Source organism: Apus apus, chromosome 6 (assembly GCF_020740795.1).
Source record: "Apus apus isolate bApuApu2 chromosome 6, bApuApu2.pri.cur, whole genome shotgun sequence".
Taxonomy (NCBI): domain Eukaryota; kingdom Metazoa; phylum Chordata; class Aves; order Apodiformes; family Apodidae; genus Apus; species Apus apus.
The window spans coordinates 17785553-17801880 of NC_067287.1; the positions used below are offsets into that span (position 1 = coordinate 17785553).

Genomic DNA, 16328 nt, shown 5'->3' on the forward strand with positions numbered 1-16328 from the left:
GTATGGCTTTGGTGGTGCACAATCCAGCAAGCACAATGGGCAACGCAGGTGTGACCACAGCACCGCGCTGCCTCAGGCGCTGCCTCACTCCTGCCTCAGGCCAGGACACAACTCTGGTGTCTCAGTCCTCTGGGAGCCCTTCCTTCCTTCCTTCCTTCCTTCCTTCCTTCCTTCCTTCCTTCCTTCCTTCCTTCCTTCCTTCCTTCCTTCCTTCCTTCCTTCCTTCCTTCCTTCCTCTCTTCCTCTCTTCCTCTCTTCCTCTCTTCCTCTCTTCCTCTCTTCCTTCCTCTCTTCCTCTCTCTCTTCCTCTCTTCCTCTCTTCCTCTCTTCCTTCCTCTCTTCCTCTCTTCCTCCCTTCCTCTCTTCCTCTCTTCCTCTCTTCCTTCCTCTCTTCCTCTCTTCCTCTCTTCCTTCCTTCCTTCCTCCCTCTCCTCCCTCCCGCCCGCAGCGCGCGCCGTTGCCAGGCGGGCTCCGTTGCTAGGGCGCTCAGCCCCCCCCGCCCCTTCCCGCCCGGCGCGACCGGAAGCCCCCGTCGCGTGCCCTTTGCACCGGGAAGTCCTCGCGGAGGCCTGGGCGGACGCGGTTTGAATGAAATCCGGCTGATTCACGGCGGCCCGGGCCCAGGCGACGCGGCTGGGGCGGCTCCGCGCCAGGTGAGGGCCCGGCGGGACGGGTGCCCTCCTCACAGGGATCCCCGGGGGTCCGGCGCAGCCCGTGGGGGCCGCCCTGCTGCGCGGGACGGCCTCTGCGGGGCGGCAGTGGGCTCGGCGGGGAGCGGGCCCGGGCGCCGGGCGGGCGGGCGGTGGGGACGGACGCGGCGCCGTCCCTTCCCGGGAGGGGAGACGGGGCAGGGCTGGCAGCCCTGTGGGGCGGTTTTCTCCCCGTGGGGCACCGGCCCGTGTAGGGAACCGGCCGCGTCCCGTGGGGTCGGCGGTGCCTGCCGCGTTTGCGCTGGTTGTGCCCGAAGAAAGTCTGGGCGCTTCGGGGCCGCGGCGGTGCCGGGGCGGGGTGGCTGTGAACAGGCGGAGCGAGGCGTGCGGGCCCCGGGCAGCGGCGCAGGGCGGGCCGGCGCTGGGACAGGCCGCCTGGGCCTCGGCGCCTCCCGGGCCCGGCGCGGCCCGGCCTCCTGCCCGGCCGGGAGCGGCCTTCGTGCTTCGCGGGCTGCAGCCGCCGCTGGTGCTCCCGGGGCGCCCAGTGTGGCAGGCGGTGCCCCCGAGCGCCACGATATCCTGCGGGCAGCGGCAGCAGCGGCAGCAATCTGTTGCTCGTCGGAGGAACTTCACGGATGTAAACGCTGCTGCTTCTGGGGTACGGCCTGGGTTACATAGGGAGGAGGAGGCGAAGGCAAAGCACTGGCAGGGATGCGTGAAGGAGAGGAAATGTTTGTTCCGTGTCAGGAAAGATGAAGCAGAGTTAAGTAGAAAAGAAGCCATAATAGAAATCAAGAGTGCTGTTTCTAGCATACATCTGACTTCAGTATCGTTTTCAGAACACATGGATGTGACACAGCTGGATGCTTGTAAATAGTTGACAGATCGGAATGTGTGGTGATGTCATCTCTTAAAGTTGTGCTTGTTTCCAGTATGCTGTAGAAAACCAGCAAAAACAACAAAGATTGAGACTGACTGTTACAACCAAGTTTTATGCAAATGTTTTTGGAAGCTGTATAGAGCTGAAATGGTACTAGGCAAGCTGAGAAATCAGACAGATTTATATTAATCTTAAAACTTTCACCCACTGTGAGTGTAATGTGTACTACATGCCTCAGATACAAGGGAGTACACCTGGAAGAAGATTCTGCTGAGAAGATCACTTTTTTTTTTGAGCTTCTGTTATGGAATCAAGGAAAAAAATCTGTGATTGTGAAGAAATCTGGAATTTGGCTTGCAAATGTATTGCTTCTGAATCAGTTAGTGTGACTTTGAGCAATGAGGTTTTACCCATAGCTTAATGTGAAGTCATGTTCTGTCAGCTGTTGTAAGATGTCACGTGAGGGAATTAATTTGATATCTGTGGTTAAGAAAATGAGAAGTTAGAGCATACTTCAGAATTGACATTAAATAATATCAGAATATAAATTAGTTGGTAAACTTTCTTGGAAGCGATTCAATCTTGACAGGTGTTATGGAGTGTACACTAATACTAGCTACAGTTCTCTCCTAACATCTGGGATAATGGGAAAGGACAAGTAGTTAGAATACCTTGAATAATGGAAAACCGGTGTTATGAGTAATTGCTGGAGTTGGTGGCAGGGGGATGGTTCCACAACAGTTGTGTGCTTACCCACCACTTCTACAGATTTCAGAGAAGCTCATGACTTTGGATATAGAATAAAATTAAAATTTAATTTCTGGGTTTCTGTTGTGGTGAAGAAACTTAGGTATACAGAGCTGAGCATGTTATAGAAGCAAAACAATAATGGAGCTCTGGACTTGCACTTCTGAGACAGCTTGCATGCCTGGCACACTTAATCTTTAGCTTTGGTGAACAGATTACTGAGAACTGATGGTGATTTCCCCCCTCCCCCCCCCCCCCCTTTTCATATAAATATATAGGAAAATAGACTCCCCCCACAGTTCATTGTCATATGTGAACTCTGTTCTGGTTCAGGTTTCTTTCCTTGGGTGTTGGCTGACTTCACTTGCAGTGAGCTTTTGTTCTTTTCTTGGTGAAACAGTGTTTCTCTGCAAGGTTCAGTTCCTCAGCAAATTTACCTTCATAGCCCTTTACTATCCTTAGTGACCTGGGCATTGCTATAGTGACAGCAAAAAAACCTCAAATGAGTTTTTTTAGTTGCTGTTAATAAAATTGTTAACCCATCTGCTCTGTGGAAATTCTCAGCAGGACATCTGGGAATGTTTATACAAAGCTTAGTATGTAGTCTCAGGTGGAGAAACTGAGTTAGCAAAGATGAAATTTGCATGAAGTCTCTCAGTGTACAAATTGCAAAGCGTGGAGTAAATTGCTGTCACCTGAGTCTAGCTTGATGCTCTCCACAAATGGGGCAGTTTAATAGCCAGTGTTTTCTTTTCTATGTATGTTGAAGCCAATTTTGATTTATTATTTTTTTTGCTAACTCAGAAAGTTGTCAACCCAGGATAACCCGCTTTCCTTGAGGGATCGCATCATGGAGTGTTAATGCTAGATAAAAATAGTGCACTGTAGTGTGAAACTCGTGTGTCTCATGAAAAGAGAGACAGTAATTCAAGACTCTGTTTCAAGTTGGTTTGAAAATGCATGCTGAGACATGCCAAGTATAAACACAGCAGATATTGGTTTATACTTATAGGTATATATGCATTTCTGCATAATGCATTTATATAATTTCATCCCTCTGTTACCTGAGGAAAAATGTTTTCATCCTTTAAAGTCAACATTTAAGTCAGCATTTAAGTGATGTGAAAGTAGTAACCAACAACTGAGTGGTAATGCAGAGTTCTCAAAGTGGGTAACTCTTGCCAATATTACAGTTACCTAACAGTAACAGTGTTATGAACAAATATTAGACATAGGCTCTTAAAAAAAATTCTGCTTTCAGCTCAGTTTTAAGATGCTCTGTGTATACTTCCACTGCCTTATTAATAAACTCAGACTTTTCCCTTTTGAGGCCAGGACAGTTAAAAGAAAATGGCTATAATGGAGGTTTTGTTTTTTTAAATACCATCCTATGACCAAGGTTTTTTAGCTGAGGTTTTTCAATTATGGACATCCACAAGCAGAGAAGCTACATAACTTTTTTCTTTTTTTGGTAAGCCATCATCAGTGACCACATTGATATAATTTGTGAGCCTATGTCATCCAAATTCAATGAGTGTATGTGCTCCAAAATGCAAGTTTATTACGATTTTAACTGGCCTGCTGTTTCCTGACACGGAGCTATTTGATACATACACTCACTTCCTCAAAGCTTCACCTTAAACAGGCACTGTTAACTCCTCCTTGCAGACAGAAGGAAATATCAAAATAGCTTTTGTTGACTTTGGAAGGAAAGGAGGCAAGGTTTACTGTGAACTGTTTGCTTTTTTTTTGTGATTTTATGTGTATATATATGTAAGTGTGTGTTTATATAGGGGAAAAAACAACACCTAAGTGTGTAATCAAAACTAGCCTTTTGCACTTTGCAGCCAAGAGGGGAAAAATTCTCAGCTGTACCATGTTGTATGCCTTTGGCAGGGAACTGACAAAGCTCACAGAGATCTGTTTCTTTAATATCCTTGTAGGAAGCGGGGAAGGGAATTTAAGTCCCCTGGGTGGCCAGCTGGCCAAAAGTGAATTGGGTTGTAACTCTGAAGCCTGCTTGTGAAGTGGTTGCAGTTCTGTTGCAGCCTGTGTTAATACAGCTGCTGACTATTGTGGTCCTGTCTCACCTGATCTCTCCTGGATCGTTTCCATATGGAAAGTGGGCAACAATGTAGTGACTTTTCTTTTGACTTGGTGGAATTCTACCCCAGGCTGTTGGCACTGAGAAACTCTTGTTCTTTCTCCTTTAAGTTTTCAAGAAGATAAACACATCTTCCTTTGCTCTTATACTTCTTTGAGATGAGGTTCGGAACGGTCTCTGTTCAATTACCTCAGGTACTAATAAAAACCAAACAAACCCAAAGACCCTCTTTGGGCAGCTTTAGTTTAAATAATGATTTGGTGTAAATGTCTTCTGGAGTCTGGGTGAGCGTTGGAAGCAATCAGCTCTTCCAAGACCTCTTTTTCTGTTATGCCAAGACAACTGTTTCTGGGATGCAGTGTGAATCCTCAGAGAAGTGAACAGGGTTAAAAACAACATTTTTGTTAGCCTATCAGTTTACTGAAAGGCTTCACAAATGGCTGTTCTGGCAGTACTGAGAAAGCAGCATCAAGTTGGTAAGCAGCAGCAGCAGCTTCCCCACTGCTCCTTATGTTAACGTTGACATTGAAAAAAATGTCTATCAAATCATGGCCACAGATCATTTCACAGATCTGTTTTAAAACACTACACTACAAATGATTGAGTGGATGCAATTAGTGGGCATTGTTCTCTGGGAGGAGGATAACACGACTTAACTCCTAAACTGAATGTGAAGCAGCCTGTCTCAAGTGGAATTCAGGCAAACCTGAGATCCTCCGTGACTTTCCCAGTCACACCAACTGCTCTTGCAGAAATAAACAGGAAAAGTGTCCAGAGCAGACTGCTCTTTACCTTTGTGCTTAGGTCATCTTAGCTATGTCAAAATCTTCTAAAATAGTGATAAAGGGCAATGACAGCATTTTGAATTATTGATTAGCTTTAAGTTGCGTAAACTGGTTATTAAAATGTTTTACTCTTCCATGTAGTTTTGAGAAACTTGGAAACTACTTTTAGTGTTATTGATACTTGGGCAAGACATGGCAAGTACCAGGGATTATATGGTACAAGCAAAACAAACAAACATTCTTTGAGTTAATCTTCAATGATGCTTTGTCCTTTCGCAAGTCACTGAGGTAACATTTCTTTTATGTGTGCTACTGTTTCTAAATTTTTACTGGTATTCTACCTTTCCCCTTCTTTCTATTTCCTTCTATAGGAAAGAGACCTTCTGGAGTCATCTTCATAGTCAGAAAGTGGGAGTTTGTTCTGTGGTCACTTCTTGCTGAGCACCAGGTTAGAAATGCATATTTGCTTTATTTGTAAATGCTACAAGTTATCTTAAGGTTTAAAATTTTTGCTCAAGCAGTTTTAAGGTTTACAAAAGCCTTTATTTCATAAACAGGATTTATGGCTGAAATAATATTTGGGCACAGTGGATTAACAAAAATTAAAATTTGTTTTAATTTGGATCACTAACATAAATTCTTCAGATGTTGATACAGAGTAAACAAGTATATTTAGGTCTAAAATGTACTATGACCTACTAAATACCTTCAGTATTTCTTAAATGCACATAGGTAATACACCTCATCAGCTTCTGGAAGTTGCTAGAGTTGGAGAGGCCAGTTTTATGGTTGCTAGTTGTAGAGACTAAGAGTTTCTTAAACATACAACCATGATTGATCAAAGTGAAAGTTTTAGTAGTTTAATCTACTTCTCAGCTACTCTTCAGCCCTCATTAGTGTTATGAAAGATGAATAATTGTGGGTTTCAATGGAGGAGTATCTGCAGAGGGGTAAAATGAAACGTGGTTGGCGTTAATTTGTACTTGAGTGTTTTATTGAAGCCATTTACTATGTGCTTACATAATAGCTTTAAACAGCAACTTAACCTTTCCATGGAAATCTTACAACTTGATTTGGAATTTGTTGTAGTTAAGGGTAGAAAAGTATATGCACTTCGTGTACAGCTTTTGCCTGTAATAAAGAAGCTTGGTTTCAATGACTGAAAATAAAAGGATCACCATTAACCCTTTAATAAATTCCTTTTAAATGTATATAGTGCCAAGGTAGCTGTAAGAAAATACTTATTGTTAGTTAAGGCTGCCATTGTTAGGTTTGAATGTGGTACAAGGGAGTGAATCAAATGAAACTAATAGCTTGCTAAAGCAAGTATTATTTATCTGTGTGTCTTAGATATTGTTGTTTGAAATGGGAGAAATTCCATACATGATTAAAGTAGTAGTTAGATAATCTTGTCTAGTGGTAGGTTCAAATGCTACCTCTGTGTGTGTTAACAAGAAGCTTAAAATATTTCATTTAAACTTTAAAAATAAAGCTTGGAATAAAGCTTGTTAGTACCTAGCTAGTAAAAATACTAGAAAATTTCAGAAGAAATAATGAGTTTACATTCACCTTCAACATAAAGACTTCTTTAATATACAAAGCAAAATTATTTCAGTTTTTTGTCGTAAGAAGCTGTCGCGAGCTGATGCCGTCACAGAGGCTGTCAGGACAAATGAAAGCAAAACAAAAGATGTAATACAAGACTGTCAGTTGGGAAGAAGAAGAACAGTTTCCAACAGAAGGTTCTTGAATTAGTATTGTTAATGCAGTCTGTTGAGATTATATATATATAAATGTCTTATGTTTAATGTAACATCTATTTGGAGGATGAATATATTCTGGAAATGTAATTTCTTGCTGTTCTCAGTTGCTCTTGTATCACCTGGACGGGCTTTGTTGTGTTGTATTAAAACTTGGGAAATTAAGAGGATCATTTCTGATGCTTTACTTTGTGTCTTCTATTTCACAAACAAAATAAACCAGTAAAATTTACTAATTTTTGTAAGCCTTGGAAACGGATTGATTTGCTAAACGCAGCTGTTTAAAAAAGTAATATTCAGTAGTTTTAATGTTATTGCTGTATTATTGTGTAAAGCTATGAAGTTGAAAAAGCCAAGATAAAAGTCTGTTACAGCTGACACAGAACCCTTATTTAGATCTCTATAGTTAAATAGTAGATCACTTTTCAACAGTAGAAAGTGAATAAGCTGCAGAGAAATAATAATCAGTGTAATTTTTTTGTTATTGCACCTTAACAGTTCTTATTCCTGAACATCACTCCTTTGAAAATTGCAAGATAGAAAAGCTTGCTTTTTTTTTTTTTTTTTTTTTTAAATTAAGTAACTAGTTAGTTGCAGTGATTGGAATTATCTTGGACTAAAGCAATGGCACATGCAACACTGGAAATGTGTATTAAATGACTGTACTGTCACTAGTGTTCTAACTATATGCACATGAAATGTTTACTTTACAGTATTTCTTTTAGTATAATGAGTTCATTAAAAAAAAGCTTTTGATGCTAATTCAGAGATCCATAATCTGCTCAGTGTCTTTCACATGGAGTTTTGATGATAACCGACAAGCTGTAAGTTAATTAGCGCAGAACTTACTAATGAGGATGTTAAAATCCTTACTTTCACATTTTTATTGATGCCTTCTGAATAAATCATAGTAAACTCGATTGTATGTCTAATAAGTTTAAACAGTTCCTGGATGTAGGTGCTGTTCTTAAGCAGCAACAAAAATACCTCAATTAATTGAATCATAGGAAAGTTTTGAAAAGTTTGATGTGAGTGCTCTTCAGAAATGGGGATAACCCAAAACCAAAGCAATAAAACAAGGTCTGTTAATTAGCATGGAAGACAGCTTCTTGAATTAATATGTGGTGTTAATTAACAGGAAGTCTGATGTTGTGTTGTAATTGCCAGCAATATTTTTGACATACTGAGTGACTGAAGGTGAATTATATAGATAGCAATTCAGTAAACACTTCAGAGTTTGGGAACATTTTTCCTTTGTTTCTGTTTTTCTAGAAATATGGATAGACTACTTCGACTTGGAGGAGGAATGCCTGGGCTGGGACAGGTTAGTATATTGCTTGTCAGTATCTTCTGTTTAATATTAATTAATTCCAGAATATTATTTTTATTATATTTTAAAACAGCATCAAAAAAAGATTTGTGGTAGTAATCTCTGACTCTGTAGAGATGCTCTATAAGTGTATGCAAATGACTGGCACAGCCTGACAGGTCTTTTTGTCAATATGAACCCTTGTGTTGACACTGAGTTTACAGAATGTTTATAAGCCTTTTCTTTGGTGTCTGAATGTTTTTGACTTTGGATTGAAAAGCGATGAAAATAAAGAATAAAATTTAACAATCAATTTCCAATAGTATGGATTTTCAGAACATGAAGATTGTTCTAAAGGTCTGAGCATGTGCACTTGCTCCTTTATGAATGATGTGTTTCAGTATTTCAGTCCCATTGTGATGGGCATTATAAGATACTGAAGTATATATACATTTCAAGAGATATTAGTTGACTTTATCACTTGCAGGTAAGGTAGTTCTAGTTATCTCTGTGTGTTCTGTCAGGCCTTCTCTTGTTTACTGTTGTCCTCACTTCTGTAACTCTGCTCAACAAAAAGGCCCGACTGCCAGCTCTCCTGTTCCACTGTAAGACCTACGTACCCTGTATGCCTTCTCCTACCACTAGAGCAAGTCCTGGTGCTTTTTACCTTGGCCAACTGGTGCAGCCAGCAGTCTTCAAAAATAAAACCAAGCTGATCTTATTACATTGTGCTGACTACTGTGGATACCAGAAAAAAATAAATTAGAAACTTCTTGGTCTGAGGCTTCTAGGAAGAATTATTTCCTTAAGGAAGGGGCTCCACTGTAATTTCCTTCAAAGTCTTGGCTGGCTGCAGTAGTTGGCCTTTCTCTGGTTTCCTCATCTGCCTTCAGGGCTCTGTTCTAAATCGAGAATCTAGACTCATGTTCTTCTGAAATAATCAGCTCTGTTTGTCTTGTGTTTCATGATGTTTGTCTGGGTTTGTTTATGTGATGATTGAAATTGCTAAACCAAAGCTTCTTTTGGTTGTGCATAGTGTGTTTGTGTACAGTATAACTAGGAAAGAAGTGGTTTAATACTGAAGAATTTGGTGAAATACTCCAATCTGATTTACAGCCTAAAGGTATTTTGTCAAACAAACTGCAACTTTTGGTGCATAATTTTTTTCCGTTTTATAGCTAAAATTCTATTCACGTTCTCCTAGTGAATCTTCAGGCAGCCCTTGGTTATTTTTAGTTTCACTTTCTTAAACAGTTATTTCTCTTGTTCCTCTGAGCTGCCAGCCTGCTTCATGACTCTTCATTTTTTTTAACATCTGCGCAGTCTAATCACTCAAGCTTTCACTTCTTAGTCCTCTCTGAACTTGACGCATATCAAAGCTGTTTTTCAAATTTACGGTTAACTCTCTCTGCTGCTTCTGAATTTCTCAGCTTTAACTTAAAGCTTGCTTGAAAATTGTGGCAGACAATAGAACATAACATTCAGAGTAGCTCGCTGAACTCCTGTAGCAGCTTTGGCCTGCAAAGCTGCTCTGTGTTTGTTTAAATATGGAATTGTCTCTTAAATAAATTGATGTATGTGTGTTGGAGAAAAAAAAAGTGGAAAACTGAATTGCTCTTTATGCAAGTTGCTGCTTGCACTGGATGTCTTGACTACTTTTGTAGTCTTTTGGTTTATTGAATCAGGAGAAAGGCTTTTCAGAAAGAATAATTTTGTCTTTAAAATTAAGTGTTTCAGTGGACCTTCAAAGATCACTTATGTTCTGAATATTGATTGATGGATAATTGAGACTGTGAGACAATCCAGAGTGAATCAGGTGGCTTTGATGTGGAAGAGAGACATCAGGTGTTTCTTGGACATACTTTGTCCATTTGCTTGCTCTAGAGTGTTGTAAACAACTGTGCAAAGCTTTTTGTTTTTCTTTTTGGAGTGTCATAGTTGTTCTGTCTTTGGAGGTTTTGCTTCTATGGTTGAACATAATAAAAATATCTTAGTGAGTCATTCTTGCTAACATAAGAATAATCTGTGTGTATATAGAAAAAGAGAAGCATTCAGCAAAGCCAAGTGCAAGATCCTGCACATGGGTTGGGGCAATCCCAAGCACAAATACAGGCTGGGCAAAAAATTGATTGAGAATCACCCTGAAAGGAAGGGCTTGGGGCTCTTGGTTGATGAAGAGCTTAACGTGAGCCAGCAATGTGCATTTGCAGCCCAGAAAGCCAACTGTATCCTGGGCTGCCTCAGAAGATGTGTAGCCAGCAGGTCAACCGAGGATGATTCTACCCCTCTATTCCAATCTAGAGGAAGGCAATGAAAAAGATCAGATGGCCAGAGCACCTTTCCTATGAAGATAAACTGAGAGCTGGTGTTGTTCAGCCTGGAGAAGAGAAGGCTTCAGGGAGACCTTACAGCAGCCTTTCAGTACCTGAAGGGGGCTTACAAAAGAGCTGTGGAGGGACTTTACAAGGGCATGGAGTGGTAGGATGAAGGGTGATGGTTTCAAACTGAAAGAGGGTGGATTTAAACTACATATTAGGAAAAAATTCTTTCCTGTAAGGGTGGTGAGACACTGGCATGGGTTGCCCAGAGAAGCTGCGGCTGCCCCCTCCTTAGAAGTGTTGAAGGCCAGGTTGGAGGGGGCTTTGAGCAACCAGGTCTAGTGGGAGGTGTCAAGTTGGAACTAGATGATCTTTAAGACCCCTTCCAACCCAAACCATTCTGTCATTATTAAAGTAATTTTATAAAACAATTTGGGGGATATATTTTTTTTTCTTGTAGCTTGGGTTTTGCTTAGCAAGAGTGCTGCATCATGTAAGGTCTACTAACAGTCTACTAAGTAACAGCAAATTGTTGGTCAGCACAGTTCCTGTTTGGTCTCTGCCAGTTGCTTTTCACTGACTTGCCTTAGCTTCCTCAATAGCATTTACTAAGCCCCTCCTCTTAGTAAAACCACCTCTTCTGATTATTGTCTTGTTTGGGGTTTTTTGTTGGTTTTTCTTCGTTTCCAGACTGAAATATGTTGTCCCAAGTATTCTTTCAATTAATATTTTTACAACTTTCTTTTCAAGTCTTTTGTCTTGTATTCCACTTGAAAACTGCCTTCAGTGAATTCATCATTCTGTTCTTACTATGCTGGTTCATTCAGTATGCTATTGAGTGGTGGATTGGTCTTTGATGTTGAATTGTCCAGGTGTGGTTGGTGCTAAATTCCATTGACTTAAGTTTGTCTTCATATGGTTCATAAATCTTTAAGGAAATAATCTTAAAATGATATTTTAACAATAAGCTTTCCCTCCAGTGGCTTGTGGCTTAGAAATTTTGAACCATTTCCTCACTTTTAGTCTTAGATGGTCAAAGGACTGGCTTCTTGGGGCAGCAGGTGGATGGGGGGTGATGGGGGGAGAAGAGAATTTGATAGCTTTTGGCATCACAGAAACCATCTTCAGTATTTTCTGGCAGTTAACATGGTCATTAGCTTTGTTGGTTTTGTTTGGGAAGGTATCTGTGCTCAGTTTTGAATTTGATAGAGTAAGTAAGACCTTTGCAACACCGCTTCCTGCAGAAATTGTCTTACATGCCTGGTATTGTAGGCATTTTTATGCACGAGAAGAATGAGTGATTTAATTTTTTTTTAAAGATGTGGGGGAACAGTTAAGGTTAGAAGGTGTTTTGTTGTCCCAAGCACGATGCTTATTAATTTCCTTTCTGTAGTTCACGGGAGTTCAGATTTTGTCAGTGCCCTTGTTTTCCTTCTCTTCCATGGTCTCCTCTTCTGCTGCCTCTTGTCATGTTGAGTTTGGTTTTTTTATCTTCCCTTTCCTGGTTCACTCTTTTGAATCTCTCTGTTCAACCCCCTGGAATACTGCCTATCAAATAATTTCACTAGTGATGTAATACTTAGCTTTGCTTTGTACATTTGCTGCAGACAAACAGGCTTTTTGGGGTATGTAAAAGCATTCTACTTATGTAGCAGGAAGTTATTTGGAGCAACACTTCTCTTCATTTTGTAAGCTGAATTATTGTTTGCTAGTGAAATCAGTTCCACATATGCCTCTATTAGGCAATCACACTGGATACCGTTTAATAGTGAGGAAATTAGGTGCATTTTAGCAGAGCTCTCTCCCCAGCACTTTATCAGAACAATAATCCAAGCTATACAGGTTCTTGTCTATGCTAACACATTCTGTTTTTCTAAATCCAGATGTGACTGGAAGCTGTGAAATAATTCATGACACTTTTAAAAAATGCTGTTGAAATAACTTTCTATTACTTGATGAATTTTTGAAAATATTAATTTATATTGCTCTGTTGGTGCAGACAACTGTTCCAGTGCAATAAATGGAAAATAAAACTTAATCTGTATTTCTGAATGAACATATTTGCTAGCAGAGGGAAAGGGAAAAAATCCAAATGAGAATGGAGGGAGACACTGAGAAGTGACCTGTGTCTTACAAGGAGTGTTTGCACCTTGACTTGGAATATAGAAAATAGAAGTGCAGATAGCTATTTTATTTGAATAATGGACTTGCCAATTAGCCATCAAGTGCTTCCATCTGTGAAATAGTTGATCAGATGGGTTAGCTGGGATGTTTCCAGATTAGGGCATTGTAAATGGCACTTGAAAACTGTCACTTTGATTATGAGGTTTCAAGCATTGCACTGCTTGATGCTGTGGAACCTTTTTCCCTCATATTATCATAGTTTTTTAGAACATGCTGATCTCATTTAGTAAATCTGTGGCACTGTGGGAACTTGGGAGACCTGCCACTGATCTAAAGTTCTGTTTCATCTGCTGATCTAGCCAGGATGGCTATTAGAAAAGAGCACTACTGGCTCAGTATTCTACAGGGCTTCAGATTAAGAGTTGGTAATCTGGCAGGCAAAGGTGGGTCAGATTCAATGTAGATCATTCCTAATTAACAATTAAATGCAGGTTTCCTTGAGTAACTTAATGAAATTGGTGTGTCTCGAAGTAAATGATATTTTCTAGCTGGCTAATCTGTATCCTAAGATTCCTTGTGTGAAAAAAAACAAACCACACAACCCAAAACAAAACCAACAAGCAATAACAAACAATGTCAAAACCAAAATAAAGCCAAACACACACCCTCCCCCCATGCCTCCTCCCAAAACCAAAAACAACCCCAAAAACCCAACCAGAAATCCCAGCACCTTAATTATCTTATTAAAAATGGTTTTGTTTAATTGATTCTTGAAACAGGTTGGGTTTTAGTTTGAGTGCAAATATGTTGTCTTTAATGTAATGAAGTGTTTTTTCCTTTGGAAGGCCATAGAGTGTTTTGGTGTCTTGTTATCTGCTGCACCTGCATGACTTTTTCCTTCCTGTGAGTCCACATCTCTCCTCTATGTGGTTTGAATTGTGGCAATACACTATTGTCTGATGCACACAAGTGTTTGAAGCTTCAAATACTCCTTTTGAAAATACTCTGCCAAGGGAATAAATCTGAATTGCCACTCTTAAAATTGTGTATACTTTCTGTGCCATTGCATCCGAGACATTTTCCAAGGAAGTTGTAAAGTACTAAGAATGTTAGTATTTCTAGAATTCCAATATACTGCCCAGTAGATGAGATGGTGCTCAGTTTGGGTGGGTTATTCCAGTTCTACTTTTTTTTCCCCCAGAAGCTGTCAACCTTTTAAGGAAGAAAAAATTTCTCAGCACAAAACATTTTTTTATTAATTGTAAATATCCAACATCAACTCCCATAAAAAATTCAAAATATTTAATTGATTGCCTGTGTTATCTCCAGTAGAAAGCCCTAGTGTCAGTTTATATATCCAATATACAGTCTTTTAAGGAGAAAATAACATGTTAGACATAGTAAACTGTGCTGGTTTATTTCATTGTCTGGTATGAATATTTTACTGCATTGGTTAGTGTTTTAATACAGAGCTATTTAACTGAAAGCTTTGTATCAAATTTAGGATACCAGTGTGTGCTTTACACTAGAGAAGGTGAGAATTCCATGGGTACTGTAGGTTCATTTGAAAGTTTTTGGGGATTGCTAAAGGCTGGGTATAGTTTTTCTACATTTGAAACAGAGTTGAGTGATTACAATGTAATTTATATGCAAAAATGCTAATGCGCGAGGGAGAGAGAAATATGCTAGAATTGGTTTAGGAACAGTCATATGATTGTACTTATAACACAGTGTGTGCTTTGTGATGTAAAAGCTGCCTAAAAGTATGATGAGCTGCACCACAGCAATGCCCTACATATTAATCACAAATATCAAACTAAAAATAACACATTTATTGGATTGTGCCTGAGCATTATCAGTTTCCTCTGATCTACTATTTTCCTGTAAACTCTGGAGACCATTTTTAGCTGCCTCCTCTTGGCCTCTGATCTTAAACTTCCTTATTTCTAATAATTAGGCAATTAGCTTCTCTCTCTTCAATTTAATTGCCAGTGTAGTCCAGCCGACTTTCCCCAGAAGAGACAAAGGAGCCTGGACAAGGAAATTAGTGTAGCCATAATGAGAGAGAGAATGGGGAAAGACTAAACTAGAACAGACATCTTTGTGCCTCTTGCATTACACCTGTTCACTTAATGTTCCTTTCTGTAAGCAGGGAACAGCCAGCCCCCTTACAGTGATTGATATAATGTATTTATCTTAAAAATTGTTTCTCCTTTCTGAAATCTCATGCTATTGAATATTACGTTGCAATGCTATAATGCAGCACCTTTGAACACAGGCTTCTGTTTTCTTCCTGCAATGTAGAAAAAGTCGTCTTCACTTTTTCCTGGAGGTTTGAAGTGTTGTTCTTATATTAATAGTGGTGTAGTTTGGGGTTCTTTCTGTTGGTTTTTTTTTTTTTCCAGAAGATGTTACAAACAACTACCTTCCTAGGTATGACCACTGAGTCTCCCAGTTCACCTACTTGTCTCCAGAGATCCAGCTCTTCACAACAGAGAGCCTGTAGGCATATAGAACCCGGTGCATTCTTTTACTTATCGAGTAAATCCCTTTTAACTGCTCTGCTAGACAAAGTGCTACCTTGCTTTCTTGGCAGAACTGTGTCTAGAATAATGTAATTAAAAATCTGCATTAGAGCAACAAATCTGGAGGCAGACAAGATCTACAAATTCTGACTTGTTACCTGCCTTAAGGCTTTCATTTCTAAATCCCAATACCTTCTGTAATGGCGATAGGGATAGATAACATGTTAGTCCTAGTTTTATTCTGGAGTGAAACTGACCTTTGTATTTTCTGGATTTTCTTTTTTCCCAGTAGCTTGAGGTTGTGAAAAGTAATAGTTAATTTTCAAAAACATGTCCAGCTTACTGAGGATTTGTTTTGTGTTCCTGATCTAATGACTTTTTGTTAACCACAGTGTGATGGAACGATTGAATGGTGTGGGTTGGAAGGAACCTTTAAAGATCACCTAGTCCACATTGTCCTTATACTTGTTAATAAGGAATAATAACTGCAGTGAAGCAGCGTATTTTCCCTTGCTTTTTTTGTGTCTCAATACATTTGTTGATTGTATGGCATAAAGAGAGGATATGTTAGAACCAGGAGATATTTCACTTAAGCAGCCATTTTATGCGATAGTTGTGTTGGGAAGTCTGACTTGCAAATTGCATCACAGGTGATATAAGTAAATACCTTTAAATCGTTAATACATGTTAATATTGGGTAATATTTATTTCTAATAAAAATCAGACTAACCTGAATGACTTTCTGTGAAGTACATAGTAGTACAACTGAATTATCTGACTTCAAAAGAGATTCAGCTATATAAAATCAATTAATATAAAATAAATTTGGCAAATCCTGGTATTTTTTTCTTAGTAAACTTTAAGCTTTAGTCTGAGAGGATATTTTCAGTGGTAATGTTGGGAAACAGAAGTGCAGTTTTTTGTAAAAGACTGGGTTTTTTTCAGTTTTGGGCAAATACATGAGCAAAACATTCAATTCCAGAGGTATATAGGAAATTCTTAATGTTGCTGGATTACTATACCTCTTCCATGCAACTGTTATCAGTGCAAGAGAGTTTACTTATAGGTGACTGATAGAAACATAAGGTAAACTTTGGTGGCTTCCTCTTTTACTTTTTTTCTTTCA

The 16328-nt window shown here is 39.7% G+C and overlaps 1 protein-coding gene across 1 annotated transcript in view; it reads left to right on the forward strand.

Annotated features, from left to right (window-relative positions):
* Positions 1-542: 542 nt before the first annotated feature.
* Positions 543-16328, forward strand: part of PSMD14 (proteasome 26S subunit, non-ATPase 14) — a 47551-nt gene continuing 31765 nt past the window's right edge. Inside the window, exons 1-3 of the mRNA XM_051623308.1 lie at positions 543-653; positions 5538-5614; positions 8199-8250. Of these exons, the coding sequence (XP_051479268.1) occupies positions 8203-8250 (48 nt within the window). The 5' untranslated portion in view covers positions 543-653; positions 5538-5614; positions 8199-8202. The remainder of the gene's footprint in view (positions 654-5537; positions 5615-8198; positions 8251-16328) is intronic.